This window comes from Schistocerca cancellata, chromosome 5, assembly GCF_023864275.1.
Source record: "Schistocerca cancellata isolate TAMUIC-IGC-003103 chromosome 5, iqSchCanc2.1, whole genome shotgun sequence".
Lineage (NCBI taxonomy): Eukaryota > Metazoa > Arthropoda > Insecta > Orthoptera > Acrididae > Schistocerca > Schistocerca cancellata.
In genome coordinates this window covers 575006550-575022276 of record NC_064630.1, presented here as the reverse complement: position 1 = coordinate 575022276, position 15727 = coordinate 575006550, and the positions used below count along the sequence as shown (strand labels likewise).

Genomic DNA, 15727 nt, shown 5'->3' with positions numbered 1-15727 from the left:
ACGGATATTCATTGGAAAAATATGTTATGCTAGAACTGACATGTGATTACATTTTCACGCAATTTGGGTGCATAGATCCTGAGAAATCAATACCCAGAGCAACCACCTCTGGCCGTAATAACGGCCTTGATACTACTGGGCATTGAGTCAAACAGAGCTTGGATGGCGTGTACATGTACAGCTGCCCATGTAGCTTCATCACGATACCACAGTTCATCAAGAGTAGTGACTGGTGTATTGTGACGAGCCAGTTGCTCAGCCACCATTGACCTGACATTTTCAGTTGGTGAGAGATCTGGAGAATGTGCTGGCCAGGGCAGCAGTCGAACATTTTCTGTATCCAGAAAGGACCTGCAACATGGGGTCGTTCATTATCCTGCTGAAATGCAGGGTTTCGCAGGGATCGAATGAAGGGTAGAGACACGGGTCGTAACACATCTGAAATGTAACGTCCACTGCTCAAAGTGCCGTCAATGCGAACAAGAGGTGACTGAGACGTGTAACCAATGGCATCCCATACCATCACGCCGGGTGATACGCCAGTGTGGCTATGACGAATACACACTTCCAATGTGCGTTCACCGCGATGTCGCCAAACACGGATGCGACCATCATGATGCTGTAAACAGAACCTGGATTCATCCGAAAAAATGACGTTTTGTCATTCGTGCACCCAGGGTCGTCGTTGAGTACACCATTGCAGGCGCTCCTGTCTGTGATGCAGCGTCAAGGGTAACCGCAGCCATGGTCTCCGAGCTGATAGTCCATGCTGCTGCAAACGTCATCGAACTGTTCGTGCACATGGTTGTTGTCTTGCGAACGTTCCCATCTGTTGACTCAGGGATCGAGACGTGGCTGCACGATCCGTTACAGCTATGTGGATAAGATGCCTATCAACCCGACTGCTAGTGATACCCACCGCTTCCATATTCTGCTAACACTCATTGGATCTCGACCAACGAGAGCAGCAATGTCACGTTAGGATAAACCGCTATCGTGATAGGCCACAATCCGACCTTTATCAAAGTCGGAAACGTGATGGTACGCATTTTTCCTCCTTACACGAGGCATCACAACAACGTTTCACCAGGCAACACCGGTCAACTGTTGTTTGTGTATGAGAAATCATTTGGAAACTTCCCTCATGTCAGCACGTTGTAGGTGTTGCCACCGTCGCCAAACTTGTGTGAATGCTCTGAAAAGCTAATCATTCGCATATCACAGCATCTTCTTCCTGTCGGTTAAATTTCGCGTCTGTAGCACGTCATCTTCGTGGTGTAGCAATTTTAATGGCCAGTAGTGTACAATATAATAACCAATGCAACTCGCGATACGACTCAGAGGTAAACCTGTATTGGTGGAGCATGTAGAAATATAGCTACGTTGCTTAACTGGTTCACGGAGGGACGCACTGATACAACACACCAACATCATTCTCTGTCGTATCGCCTGATGCAACATTAAGTGTTGGTTGCTCCACGCAGATATATTGTACGATGCATGGGGAGGGAAACTTCAAGTCATCTGATGCGTAATTTTTTTTTCATGTAGATGAAGCAAAACTACATCCGTTTCTGTAGGTAGTTTCTCAGTAAAACTTTTACTTTACACACAAAAAATTAAAAACCACTGTTTTGGTATTTGTGCATGTTCTCTGCTATAAAGTCTTTCTCATTAGTTTCTGAGGAAATTATTCCGTAAAAAAAAAATGACTTTTTTGCACCTTAAGGGCTGATAGCACAGCATGATAGTGAAATGGTTTTCTTTACGCTATTGCCCTTAACTATTGAGGTACTTCGAAGTTAAGTAAACGCAGCACGTATTTTGGAAACTTCGCAGTAGAAAATTTAGTCACTGACCAGTTTACGTTTTGTGTATCTTAGGTCATACATCACTGTGTACTAAATCTAGCTAACACATCGAAATTGTTTTTAACACTGCAATGAGATCCACATCTATTTCTAGTCACAATTAAATGTGTGATATAATGAGAGGTTGTCCCCATCGGGGCTAGCGGCAGTGCGCCACACGTGTGGCTATTTCCGCCTTCTGTGCCTTGTTGTACCGCTCCTGTGGCAACATGAGTGCCTCACCGACAAACGTCGCATAACTTTTATTGCAATGTATTGTCGTATCGCATTTGTATCGCCTCAGTGAGATGTAATGTGAGTGGTCCCCCTCCCCCAATAAATACTTAGATCCTGGGCGCGCTCTTGCCTGATAATTTCTATCGCTTCCCTCAAACCTTTTTCAGGATAAAAATTAAACAACAAGACAATACCCGTCTATCCTTATTTAAGTCGAACCTACACTGGACACATGCTTCAATCTATCTCAGCTTTCATGCATTACTTGCCTGACAATGTAATTATCCTTTTAAGGATTTCGAATATAATTTTTATACCAAACACTGTCGATCGTTTCCGCACGTTGACAAATAGTACAGAGGTAAGTCGTCATTTCTTTATCATTCCTCGTGTTTCAAAATTCAAGGTCAGGCATTTGTAAGGCGGTTCGTGAGCCCTTTCTGTGACTGATAAAAAACTGAAAGAAAGTTCACAGAACAGTTAACACGATTCACAGGAAAAGTGCTTCCTGAATTAGGTGATATTGCATCCACGCACAGAAACTGTTGCTGTATTCGCAATGATGAAACATCGATATAGGGCACTGGCGCTTGGTTAGCGCCAGGAACAATAAAATAAATCACCTTTCTTTTTCTGTCCCTGTCATTAATGTTTCACTACAATCTGGTATTTCATGGTCTACGAATATACTTCCTTTTTTATCGACCTATTTCACTAAAAAGCAAAAAGAAAGTACACTGCACACTTCAATCAACACTAAAATGTTTTCCCATACTTGTGCCAAACAAGCAGACACACGTTTACACAGTTGCGTTGGTCTTGTACGTCACAGTACCCTTCCACTCCCTTCAGTTAAAGAGGGCAGCTGAAATGAGTCTGTCTTGCAAAATGTGATGAGACTGTTTACACTAACTATTTCAGAAATATGTTGTCGTGTAGAATTACGAGCTTCACAACACTCTTCATGAATTCCTTAAGCTCTTTGGGACTCATTTAGAATGTTGTAACGCTTATCCTACGGCGTTGATGCCTTTTATCCTGCAAATTATCTAATTCTCTTTTTGTTAAACAGGTAAGATGCGGATACCGTTCGTCACCACAAACCTGCAGTATCTCGCTGCCTTCTGGGGTGAGTTTATCAATTTGAATCTTCTTGTAGGGGTATGGCTACTCCGAATGTTACGGCCATAAGTGCAAGAGACGGCTACAACAAAATTAAGTCACCGTGAAAAAACAGTCTCGTTCATCCTGATAGGATAAAACACCTGCCCAAGCCTCTATAAAAGATTCAGTTTGCTATGGCAATCGTGTGATATTTCTTATGTATGAGACAACAAGGTCTAACCACTTCTACCATGGTAACTTGCCGAGGATGGACAGGTGCACTGATCTAGTCTCTAGCGTTCTAAAAGATTTTCTAGATGTGATTCAGGTCCACGACTTTAGTTACCACACCAAACAGGTGGAATGATCCTCAAACCAAACAGTCATACGAGGGCTATGCGTTAAGTAACTTTCATTTTCATGTACAGTTTGGCCACGATAAGTTGACTCCTTTTAATGTGCGGCTCTAGCGAAGCAAAACAGCACTAGTTGGAGAATATTCATTTGGCTGCGAACGCTACCAGTATTTCTGTATGTTCACCTTTTTTTTAACGTAAGCTCAAAATACAGATAATGGTGTCAGCACTGCGGGAAGGAGTCGGTGCTGTGTTACCCTCACCGTTCTTCTGTCCTCGCCAGACATAATGGTGGGGCGAGGTACTCCCCCTGAAGTTCCAGACAGCCATCGCTATAGGGAAAGGGGGAACAGTTGCTACGCTTACTGACGCAGTAGCATAGTGCGCATAGGGATGCTACAGTGAGAAACCTCACTGCTTCTCTTTCGTCTACCGTAGCCATCCAAAAGGAGCACTACAATACAATAAAAAAAAAAAGGTTTGGAAGATATTATAGAATACGGAAGGCTGTTGACACTCATCGCAGAATTTGTGCAACTGGATGTCCTACATGAAACCGGTACGCCTCACGTATCGGTTAATCATCTCTATTCGAACTGCTTGTGAAGTGGCAACACTGTTCGAAAGTTGGCTACACTGCATTTTATCGGAAAATAGAGCGCAGATGCGTTAGTTGTGAGAAAATAATATTCTTGAGATGTTACAGAAATCGGGCAATTTTTATTAGAACAGTGAATTGATAGTGTGGAGTGTTACATAAAGACAAGCTCCATCAAGGAATGTAAAGAAATGTTCCACGTGACGTGTCCTGGTAGGAAATTTCCCACGACCAGCACCACTGAAGATCTGTTGGGCTGTAGGAGTCGCTCAAAATGTGCAGAGGAATAGGTGATCGACAGTGAGGACAATAAACAGAATTCGCATGGACGTTACGAGAATTCCCCGCAAGTCAGTAAGGAGGTTACCATAGCAGGTTGGTATATCTGGTACCCCATGTACTAAAAGATATGAAAATAAAAGCCTGTATGGTGAGTCTGGAGCAACAGTTGAGATTTGGCGATCAGGAAAAAAAGAGTTCATTATTGTAACTGGCTGTTAACATCGATTGCTAACGGTTTCTTGGACCCCTTGCTTTACTTCATGTCAGACGGGGTCTGGTTTCATTTGTCTGGTTACGTAAAGCCCAGAATTGCAGACACTGATCCTGGAACAAACCACATATCCTGCATGAAGAACCTCTCCACGCAGAGAAGATAAGTATTTGGTGTGCTTTGTCCGACATGCACATTATTGGCCACGTGCTTTTCAATTAAACTTTAACAGTGCCAAACATCCAGAAATCTGTGACCCTTTGTGTGCACAATTAACAAATGCAGATAATCTGTATGCAGTATTCCAGCAAGATGGAGCAACCACTCATACATCTGACCAAAGTATGGCCCACATCATCAATGTGTTCTCTGAAGACAGACTTGTCAGTATAAGCCTCTGACCCTAAGGTTCCCAGACTTAATGTCATGTGATTTTTATTTATGGGACACACTAATCAAAATGTATGTCGACAATCCTCGCACAAAAGATGATCTTAAACGGAACTTTGCTAGAGAAAGAAACAACGCTATGCCTGCAGAATTACAGCGTGTTGCTGTTAACATCATCACACGACGTCAACGATGCCTGGATGCCGATGGCAACCACTTCCAGAAACTCTTATAAACAGGTAACTGCATTTTTTTGACGTTGCTACGGGGGTCACTTCAAAAGAAATGCACACAATTTTTTTTTAAATCCATCCTTTATTCTACATGTTTGAAAGTTTTACATTGTGTGGATACGTTCTTTAGGAACAATATTTTCATTTCTCCACATAATTTCCATACTTCTCAACTGCCTTACGCCATCTTGGAACCAGCGCCTGTATAATCGCACGGTAAAAGTCTGGACCAACCTGTTCGAGACTCTGTTTGGCAGCGTGCACAAGGGAGTCATCATCTTCAAACCTTGTTCCACGAAGAGAGTCTTTCAGTTTCCCAAAGAGATGATAGTCACATGGAGCCAGGTCAGGACTGTAAGGTGGGTGTTTCAGTGTTGTCCATACGAGTCTTATGATCGCTACCATGATTTTTTGACTGACATGTGGCCGTGCATTGTCGTGCAACAGCAAAACATCCTGCTTTTGCCGATGTGTTCGAACACGACTCAGTCAAGCTTGAAGTTTCTTCATTGTTGTCACATATGCATCAGAAGTTATGGTGGTTCCACTTGGCATGATGTCCATAAGCAAGAGTCCTTCGGAATCGAAAAACACCGTAGCCATAACTTTTCCAGCAGAAGGTGTGGTTTTGAATTTTTTTTCTTGGGTGAATTTGCATGATGCCACTCCATTAATTGCCTCTTCGTCTCTGGTGAAAAATGATAGAGCCATGTTTCATCACCTGTCACAATTATTCCAAGAAGTTGATCTCCACCATTCTCGTACTGCTCCAAACGTTCGCTGCATACCGTTTTTCTTGTTTCTTTGTGAGCCACTGTCAACATCCTGAGAACCCACCTGGCACAAACCTTTTTTAACGCCAACACTTTCAGTATTCTGCAAATACTTCCTTCCCCTATCTCAACGTAGCGTGACAATTCGTTCACTGTGATGCGTCTGTCAGCAGTCACCAATCCGTTAACTCTCTGCACATTGTCTGGAGTGTGTGCAGTACGAGGCCTGCCACTGCGAGGACAATCCTCAATATTGCCGTGCCCGCTTTCATCACGTAACCCGCTTGCCCACCGACTAACTGTACTGCGATCGACAGCAGCATCTCCATACACCTTTTTCAACCTCTTGTGGATGTTTCCCACTGTCTCGTTTCCACAGCACAGGAATTCTATGACAGCACGTTGCTTCTGACGAATGTCAAGTGTAGCAGCCACATTGAAGACATGCTGTGACGGCGCCACTCACGGGAACAGATTGAATTAACTCTGAAAACAAGCGGAAAGGATTTATCTACACACTGTAAAAATTTCACATATGAAGAATGAAAACTGTATTTTTACAAAAATAGTGTGCATTTCTTTTGGAGTGACCCTCGTATTATACAGTCCTTTAGTTATTGCATTGTTACCTGAATCTTGGGCGTGAGGCGTCCGTTTTATAAGGGGCACCCTATTAGGATGCTCAAAGTTTCTGAGAGAAGTTTTCACCTCTCTGGCCTAATTTTTATTTATTTGCTTTGTTTTTATTCTTATTCTTATTATTATTCGCGTAACAACTCATATATCAAATGAGATATGTTACTACGAAAAGAGACTCGAAATACCTTTTAGCGGTGCTGTGCTATGCCTTTCTTTGGATCACTAATTTTCAACAAAAGAAAATGTATTATGTTCCTATTGTTCTGTATCTGGCTTTCTATTAAAGCAGTTATAGTACGCAATGATTGTTCAGCATCATAATTTTGCAGTGGATTTTTGTTAATAGTAAAACAACAATAAGTACCACGGCTAAGGCGAGAACATGAGACTATTATCGGAGAAAAATAATGTTTTTACTATAAGGTTGCCAGACCAGAACTACGCACAGCAAGATTTCTTTCATGTGATGAAAATAAATTATCTCTTTTCACTATTAGTATTATATTATCAGCAGCCCGCGTCAGCCTGTAAAACACATCATAAAATCTGCTGCTCTGCTCTGCAACTTCGAAAGCTGAAAGAAATAATTTTTCACTTCACTATTACCTGACCGCTTCTTTGCGGTATGATAGGTTTCATGTACTGCAATTTAAATGAACCGCGGCAGCGGCTGGCTCGTTCGTAGCGCCGCTCTGCACCACGAATAATATTTAACCAACTGAAAATGTCTTAAAGGGATGGGATAAAATACCAGGCAAGCTTGACATGAATCATAATGCAAGGTTTCACTAAATAACTCTATTCAAACATTTAAACAATTTGAGTAGTACACACCTTTTTAACAATCTTGCCTAATGGCGTCTCTCTTACAAACTTAACAAAAGAATGCTACGCTAGCATACAATATCACGTCACAGGCTATCCTTCTCACGTAACTCCAAGAAGAAGACAGAGAAATCAATGTTCGTTATGTATTATTTATACTAGTCTCATATTCTCATCTTTGTTTGATATTTATCGTCTGTGGCGGTTTCATTACTCGCCGACACAGATATTATCTCAAATAAATAATGAAAAAAATACATAATTTTATACAATAACAAAATATGATACACCATGTTTTTCTCTTTATCACATTATGTCTTTTACTAAGAGACGTTACAAAGTCCAATAAAAATGGGTCCAGAAATGCATACTTTCGGCGATAAACAAGTATTTACAGGAGGTATTCAACTAGGCGTCCATTCATGACGATGCCCCCATCTGCCCTCCAGCTTAAGGAATGACCGATCCTTAGAAGTATACCCAGTTGTCGTACCTGCTGGCATGTATTGAAGACGTGACCCTGCAGTGTCCGCACATCGTTGATTGGCGTGTCGTAGACCAATTCCTTCAAGTGTCCTCATAACGAAAAGTTTAGCGGATTGAGGCTGAGGAACAAGCAGGCCAATGTGTGGGGCTCAGCCGACCAGTCCAGAGGTCCTGCAATGTCTGCATCAGATGTTCACGCACTTTGTGACGAAAGTGTGCTTCTGCACCATCAGCCACCATGCATGAACCACATTTGTATTTGTTGCTGCAATGACACAGCCTCCAGCAACGTAGGCAATAGATTAATAACAAAGTCTAGCTAATGCGCCCTAGTTAATCTGTTTGGTAGCACATATGGCCCTTTTAATCTATTTCCAAGTATCCTGCTCATACGTTGCCCTCTTTCCTGAATTGCTTGGGGATTTACGTCTGCCCATACATGCTGGTTATGGAAATTCACAACATTATCTCTTGTGAACCCTGCTTCACAGGTAAATAAGAACTTGGATGTGAACAGTGGATCAGTGGCGCACTTCTGCAACAGTCATTGACAGAACCGCTAATCCTGTGGCCTTAGGGCTCGAACGCACTGTAAACGATATGGGCACAGCAGTTGTTCATGAAGTACCCCCTCCCCCCCCCCCCCCCACCAAGTAAGACAGTGAGAAACGCCTTCAGCATCTGCTATTCGTCGCACACTGGTCCTAGGGGTTTCGTCCATCAAATGTAGCACATACGCCTTCCACTGTCAGTCTCCTGAGGTGCAAGGCTACCTGTGTCTCCCAGAGGCTGAAAAAGTATGCCGAGAAGCTTATCAGAGCGCATTCTTATCTTGGATATTTTTCAGCGTAAGGCTACATCCATTTGCTAAACCATAGCAGAACATCATATCCGACACTTCACTTGTCCAGTAGTAGGCTTCCATTGTTAACAAGTGGTGACAGAGAGAAATTGTAAATGTGATACACCACTTGTACGTACAAAAAGCGCAATAACAGTAAACAAATAAGTTCAAATGGCTCTGAGCACTATGGGACTCAACATCTTAGGTCATAAGTCCCCTAGAACTTAGAACTACTTAAACCTAACTAACCTAAGGACATCACACACACCCATGCCCGAGGCAGGATTCGAACCTGCGACCGTAAAACAAATAAGTGAAACTGCGTTTGGAAGAAGGTGAAACACATGTTAGCTACCCACAATTGGCCATACTGTACAATAAAGCGCACAAACACTACAAAAACTAACGTAGCCTACAACACGACTCGAACCACACAATAGACTGCAGTCCACCTAACAGTAGGTAGAGTACTGCCTAACATAAGGTAGATTACTGTGAGTAAGGTATCATAATATCCTGCCGACACATTGGACAGAGCACCAATGCAACAACTGGGCTAATATCCGCAGTCAAGCGTAGTGCAGCTCTTCCTATAAACACTTGTTTATCTTGGAAAGTATGCGCTTCCGAATCCATGTTTATTGCACTTATTTTTCTTTTTTCAATTATTAATATGACCTCTCAAACATTAGACACTTTTTTTGAACACTCTGTGTATAAGGACTAAATGTGATGAGTGAAGATATTGTGTGTCAGTTGTGTCCTTCAATTCAGAGTGGAAGAACGAATGTTCATGATGATGACAATAGTGGACATATGTCTGTAATTAATAACAAACTTGTACTGAAAATTGGCAAAAAAATTCTTGAACCCCGTGTTTCATGGTATTTCAAATTTCCAAAACTTTCCACAGATTTGTGAAGTATTTTTCATGGACCTTTACTAAGCAATTAGGGAGCAACAACTGGTGTGCTCACTAGATTTCAGAACTCTTCCTGATAATATTATGTAAAGGATAGATTGCTACTCACCATATTGCGGAGATACTGAGACACAGACAGATACAACAAAAAGACGGCTAAACAAGTAAGCTTTTGGCTAAAAGGACTTCTTCTGAATTAAACAACATTCACGCACACACATTCACACAAACACAACTCACACGCAATTGATCAATGTAGTTGACTGCCAAGGCCAGACTGTGGGCAACGGCGCATGATGGGAGAAGCAGTCTGGGTGGGGGCAGTAAAGAGAAGGCTGGTGAGGGGAGATGGAGAGGATGGTAAGCGCTCCTTGTGGGAGCATACAGGGAGGGGTGGTGAGAAGGTATGGCAGCTAGGTGAAGTTGGGCGATTAGACAGAGGTGGAGGGGGAGTGGAAAAGGAAAGAAGTAAAAGGACTGTGGGTCAGTTGGTGGAATAGAAGGCTGTTGATGGTGGAGTGGGAACAGGGAAGCGGATGGATTGGTAAATGACAGTGACTAACTAAGGTAGAGGCCAGAAGGATTGCAGGAACGTAGGCTATATCGCAGGGAGAGTTCTCATCTTCTGCAGTTCAGAAAAGCAAATTTTGGTTGGAAGGATCCAGATGGAACAGTCTCTGAAGTGAAAAACGTTGTGTTGGGCAGTTTTCTCACCAACTGGATGGCCCAGCTGTTTCTTGGCCACAGTTTGTCACTGGCCATTCATGTGGACAGACAGCTTGTTGGTTGTTGTGCCCATATAGAACGCACCACAGTGGTTCCAGCTTAGCTTCTAGGTCACATGACTGTTTTCACAGGTAGCCCTGCCTGTGATAGGACAGATAATACATGTGAGCGGACTGGAGAAGGTGGTGGTGAGAGGATGTATGGGTCAGGTCTCGAATCTAGGTCTATTACAGGTATATGAGCCAAGAGGCAAGGTGCTGAGAGCAGGAGCTGACTAGAGATGGATGACAATATTGTGTAGGTTCAGTGGGCAGTGGAATACCTCTGTGGGAAGAATGAAAAGAGAGTGGGTAGGACTTGCCTCTTTTCAGGGCATGTTGAGAGGTAGTCAAAACCCTTTCAGAGAACATGATTCAGTTGTTCCAGTCTTCTGTGGTACTGAGTCACAAGGGGGATGTTCCTTTGTCATCAGACAGTGGGACTTCCGGACGTGACTGGTGACTGAAGAGGTAAGGCATGGGAGACCTGTCTCTGTACAGGGTTGGGAGGGTAATTTTGGTCTGTGAAGGGCTCGGTGATAACATTTGTGTATTTCGAGAGTGGCTGCTCATCGCTACAGATACGATGGCCACTGGTGGGTGGGACTTCTTCGTATGGAATCAATAGCAGCTGTCGAGGTGGAGGTATTGCTGGTAGTTGGTAGATGTAATATGGATGGAGGTACTGATGTAGCCATCTTTGAGGTGGAGATCAACATCGAGGAAGGTAACTTTTTGGTTTGAGGAGGACCAGGTGAAATGAATGGGGAAGAAGTTGTTGAGGTTCTTGAGGAATGTGGATAGGGTGTCGTCATCCTTGGTCCAGATGATGAGGATGTCATCAATGAATCGGAATCAAGTGAAAGATTCGGAATTCTGGATGTTTGGGAACGATTCCTCTAGACAACCCATGAATGGGTTGCCACGGGATGGTACCTTGCAAGGGCCCATTACTGTGCCCCCGATTTGTTTGTAGATGAAGACTTCAAAGGAGAAGTAATTTTGGTTGAGGATATAGTTGGTCATGGTGACCAGGAAGGAAGCTGTAGGTTTGGAACCCATCAGGCATTTGGAGAGCTAGAGTTCAATATTGGTAACGACATTGTCATTAAGGATGTTAGGAAAAGGGAGGTGGCATCAATAGTGATGAGCAGGGGCACAGTGGGGTATAGGAATAGGAACTGTGGAGAGCTGGTGGAGGAAATGTTCAGTGTCTTTTATGTAGTATGGGAAGTTGTGGTTATAGGATGAAGGTGTTGGTCTACAAGACCAGAGATTCTCTCCCTGGGGCACAGTAACAGTCCAATAGAGTGTCCTGGGTAGTTGGATTTATGCACTTTATGAAGCATGTAGGAGGTAGAAGTGTAGGGAGGCTGTAACGTTGAGAAGAGAGAGAGACTTTGGGGAGAGGTTCTGGGATGGGTCGAAGGTTTTAGGGAGAGACTGGAGATCCTGCTGGATTTTTAGGAATGGAGTCATTATGGCAGGATTTGTAGGTGGACGAATCTGACAGCCAGTGAAGGTTTTCTGCCAGGGAATACTTGTGGTTCAAAACCACACTGGTGGAACCTTAGGCAGCAGTAAGATTATAAGATAGGGACCAGTTTTTAAGACATGAATTGCAGTTCTTTCTATGAATGTAAGGTTAGCATGCATGCTTTGGGATTTGGGGAATGATGTCGAGGCAAGGTTTGCGATTAAGAAATTATGCAAATTTAACAGGGGGTGATTTAGGGGCAGTGGGGGTGTATCACAGTTGAGTGGAGGACTGGCATGAGTCAGCAGGATTCAACATTAGTTTTTGGTTGAGTCTGATTAGTAGGGCTGGTGGCGAAGAGGACCAGGAGAAGGAGAGAAGGTTTTTAAAAAGTCCAACATAACTGAATCTGGGAATGGGGCAGAAGTTAAGGACTTTGAAAGGTAATGATACTTCTGTGGGACTAAGGCTTTTGGAGGAAAGATTCCTCACTGTGTGTCAGGTCTGCTTAGGTTCTTGATTCTGTATGGTGATGGGAGTTTTCAAGGGGGTGGTAAATGTAGCAGGTCTACGAGACAGGGTTTGTCAGCTTTGAGGGGATGTGGGGGAGGTTTTGAGGCTGTTGTACAGGTGGCGGTTGGTGACAGTCAAAGGCGAAAGTACGATGTGCAAAGGTTGGAGTACTTTTTGAGGTGGCGTTGTGCTGCTCTAGTTCGTGGAGGACAAGAGTTTCAGTGTGTGAGACAGGATAGAGGAATCTGGGATTGCACAGCAAGAGAATTTTATGGATACAGTGTAGGTAATGCAAGGAGGTTTGAACCTGATTTACATGGTTTTGCAGGACTATGTTGATGAGGGTTAAGGACTGGCGGAATGTGATCAGATGAAGGTCATTGTGGAAGAAGGGATTGATACTGGAGACGAGTAATTTGATGGTAAGGCCATCTGTGGGTGTTCCATGAGCCACGAAATAATGCAGGAACAGTACGAGTGATTGGGTTCTGGGTTGGCATAAGAAAACTTCTCTGTATTAGTGCAGATGGAAGGAGTAACGATCAATGGTGCGGGATAAAACCCCAAAAATACGTAAATGACGCAGAAGTAAGTGGAAACAAACTCGAAAAAATACGCCAAAATACGTGGGAAAAATAACAAAAAAAAGACAGAATGGATGAAGTACAAACAAGATGAAAACTGAATGATTAGGTCGATGGTTAATGGCGAAAATAAACTGAAATCGAGGTGAAAACACAATGAGATCAAATACAAATATAAAAAAAACAGTTGTAGCTTAGTGATGGATATGTATGAAGGAGGGGATAGCAGATGTGATCAGATTAAGCGAGTCTGGATTGTGAAAACTAGAATAAGAGAGGAGAAAGAGTGGGGAGTGGGGAAGGGTTTGTAGGATGTTGTACAAGTCCGTATGGCACACGAATATATGGAAAATAATATGCAGATATATATGAGAGTTACACAGGAAGAGTCATCAACTGGAAGGTCTAGGATTAATGATATCAGCGGTAGTAATGTGGGACATGAGATGCCACACCAACAACAATTACAATCACATAATGGCTCTGAGCACTATGCGACTTAACTTGTGAGGTCATCAGTTGCCTAGAACTTAGAACTAATTAAACCTAACTAACCTAAGGACATCACACACATCCATGCCCGAGGCAGGATTCGAACCAGCGACCGTAGCGGTCGCTCGGTTCCAGACTGTAGCGCCTAGAACCGCACGGCCGGCCACAATCACGTAGCTGTGTGTTGTGCATGGATGAGATGGTTGATATACTGTAGCTCATAAGTCACAATGAGTGATGCGTTTTGGAAAGCGACATGTAAACCACAGGAAATGAGAGAAAAAAAAGGATGCACACAGAGTAAAGTAATGGGTTAGAAAACAGTAACAAAGGAGAACAACATTGGGTTATGGGATGGAAGAAAAGCTGCTAGGCAAAGTCAAAGAATGGAAAGCCCAGAATAGAATAACAACAGTATTATGAAAATAATAGATTGCTACTGACCACATAGTGGAAACGTTGAGGCACAGATAGCTGCAACAAAAACTCTGCTAGACAAGTAAGCTTTTGGCCAAACAGCCTTGTTCTGAATTAGACAACATATAAATACACAGTCATGAAAACTTAACTCACAAGCACATGACCACTGTTTCTGGCTGCTGAAAGCAACAGCACATTATGGGAGTGGCAATCCAGGTGGTGGGGGTAAGGAGCAGGCTGCACTTGCTGCAGTTCAGAAAAGCTGATGTTGGTGAAAAGGGAGTTGTGCTGGTGTGAATGTGTGTGTGAGTGCATGTTGTATAATCAGAAGAAGGAATTTTGAATGAAAGCTTCCTTGTTTAGAAGTCTTTTTGTTGTGTCTTCACTATATAGTGAGTAGCAATCTATCTTTTTGTAATACTGTCATTATACCATCCTGGATTTTGCAAAGCTTTCTGAGAACAGTAGTAGAGTAGTGAGGTTTTTGGGACAGAGTGCATTGTTGCCAGATGTATCCAAGATGGCGGCAATGACGCCATCCAAGATGGTGGCAATGACGCCATCCAAGATGGCGGCCTGTAGACTTGGCAACAGCGCATGACATCATCCAAGATCGCGGCCGTGACATCAGATGATGACGCGAGTACCGTTATCCAAGATGGCCGCTTTCGGTGAGAAAGTGGCACGCCCCCTCATGGCAGGAAGTATGAATTTTGGCGAAAAATTGAATTATGTCCTTCTATGGGTCACCTGGCGCCCTCCCCACCCCCCCTCTCCGACTTTTCATGATGGCACGTTATCCTCTTGCAGAATGGGTGGGAATTTCGAATTTTGGAGGGAATTTTGCTCTAAGAGCTTACTCATGCAGCTGAGGGGAGTTAGTATCGTGTTGCTCACACTAGAGACTGCTCATAATGTCGTTCAATTCGAATATAATTTGTTTAAATTTGTTTAAATTTATTATTTACCTACAGCAGTAGCGGCTTAGTGTGGTGTTACCAACACAAGAGGGTGAGATATCAGTGGTTGTTGAGCTGTCAGTGTGGAAGGAGCATGTGTTCATTTAGCGAGATGTTGATGCCAGACAGGGCGAGTTTTAACAGCTGTATTACATGCACTCATTCAGCCAAGAAGTGCATCCACAGCTCACTGCATGAAAAATAGAAGCGAGCATTAATGATAGAACACGTGAAGAGGAATAGTATGATGCTGCAAATAAATGCTTTGCATCGAGACGCATTAAAGATCAAATGCTCAACGTATGGAAACATCTGTCTCTGCTGTAACCGTCTGTCATTTCTAAAACGTACATATGAGATCCCACCCCACAAGAGACAACTGCCTCCGATCCAGCAGGCCACAGAACTGAGCTAGTTCGCGAGTTCACCTCTAGAGGGCGCCGCAATTGGTCATGTGATCGTGCAATTCAGTCAGTAGGAGCACAGTATCAAGATGACATCACGCGTTTTTCTCAGCTGCAAGTGTGCCCAAGGCTCCTCATCCTCCAGCGGTCTGGAGGGAAGAAATACTGGAAAAAGGACTGAGCCTGTTCTGTGCTGCTGTAGAGTGGAAGGAGTGTAGTTTATTTATTTTTGGAACAATTTATTTAGGGACGGATTTCACCTTGTTTATTTATTACACTGGTACAAAAATCTCACCCTGACGTGCTTGGAGTCACAATATACAGTTTACAGACCTGAAAACTACTCATAAATAATGCATTACAC

The 15727-nt window shown here is 43.2% G+C and overlaps 1 protein-coding gene across 1 annotated transcript in view; it reads left to right on the top strand.

Annotated features, from left to right (window-relative positions):
- The first annotated feature begins 3164 nt into the window (after window positions 1–3164).
- The window catches only part of LOC126188687 (facilitated trehalose transporter Tret1-2 homolog), a 101951-nt gene continuing 89388 nt past the window's right edge, over window positions 3165–15727 (top strand). The window contains exon 1 of the mRNA XM_049930293.1: window positions 3165–3216. Within this exon, the coding sequence (XP_049786250.1) occupies window positions 3165–3216 (52 nt within the window). The remainder of the gene's footprint in view (window positions 3217–15727) is intronic.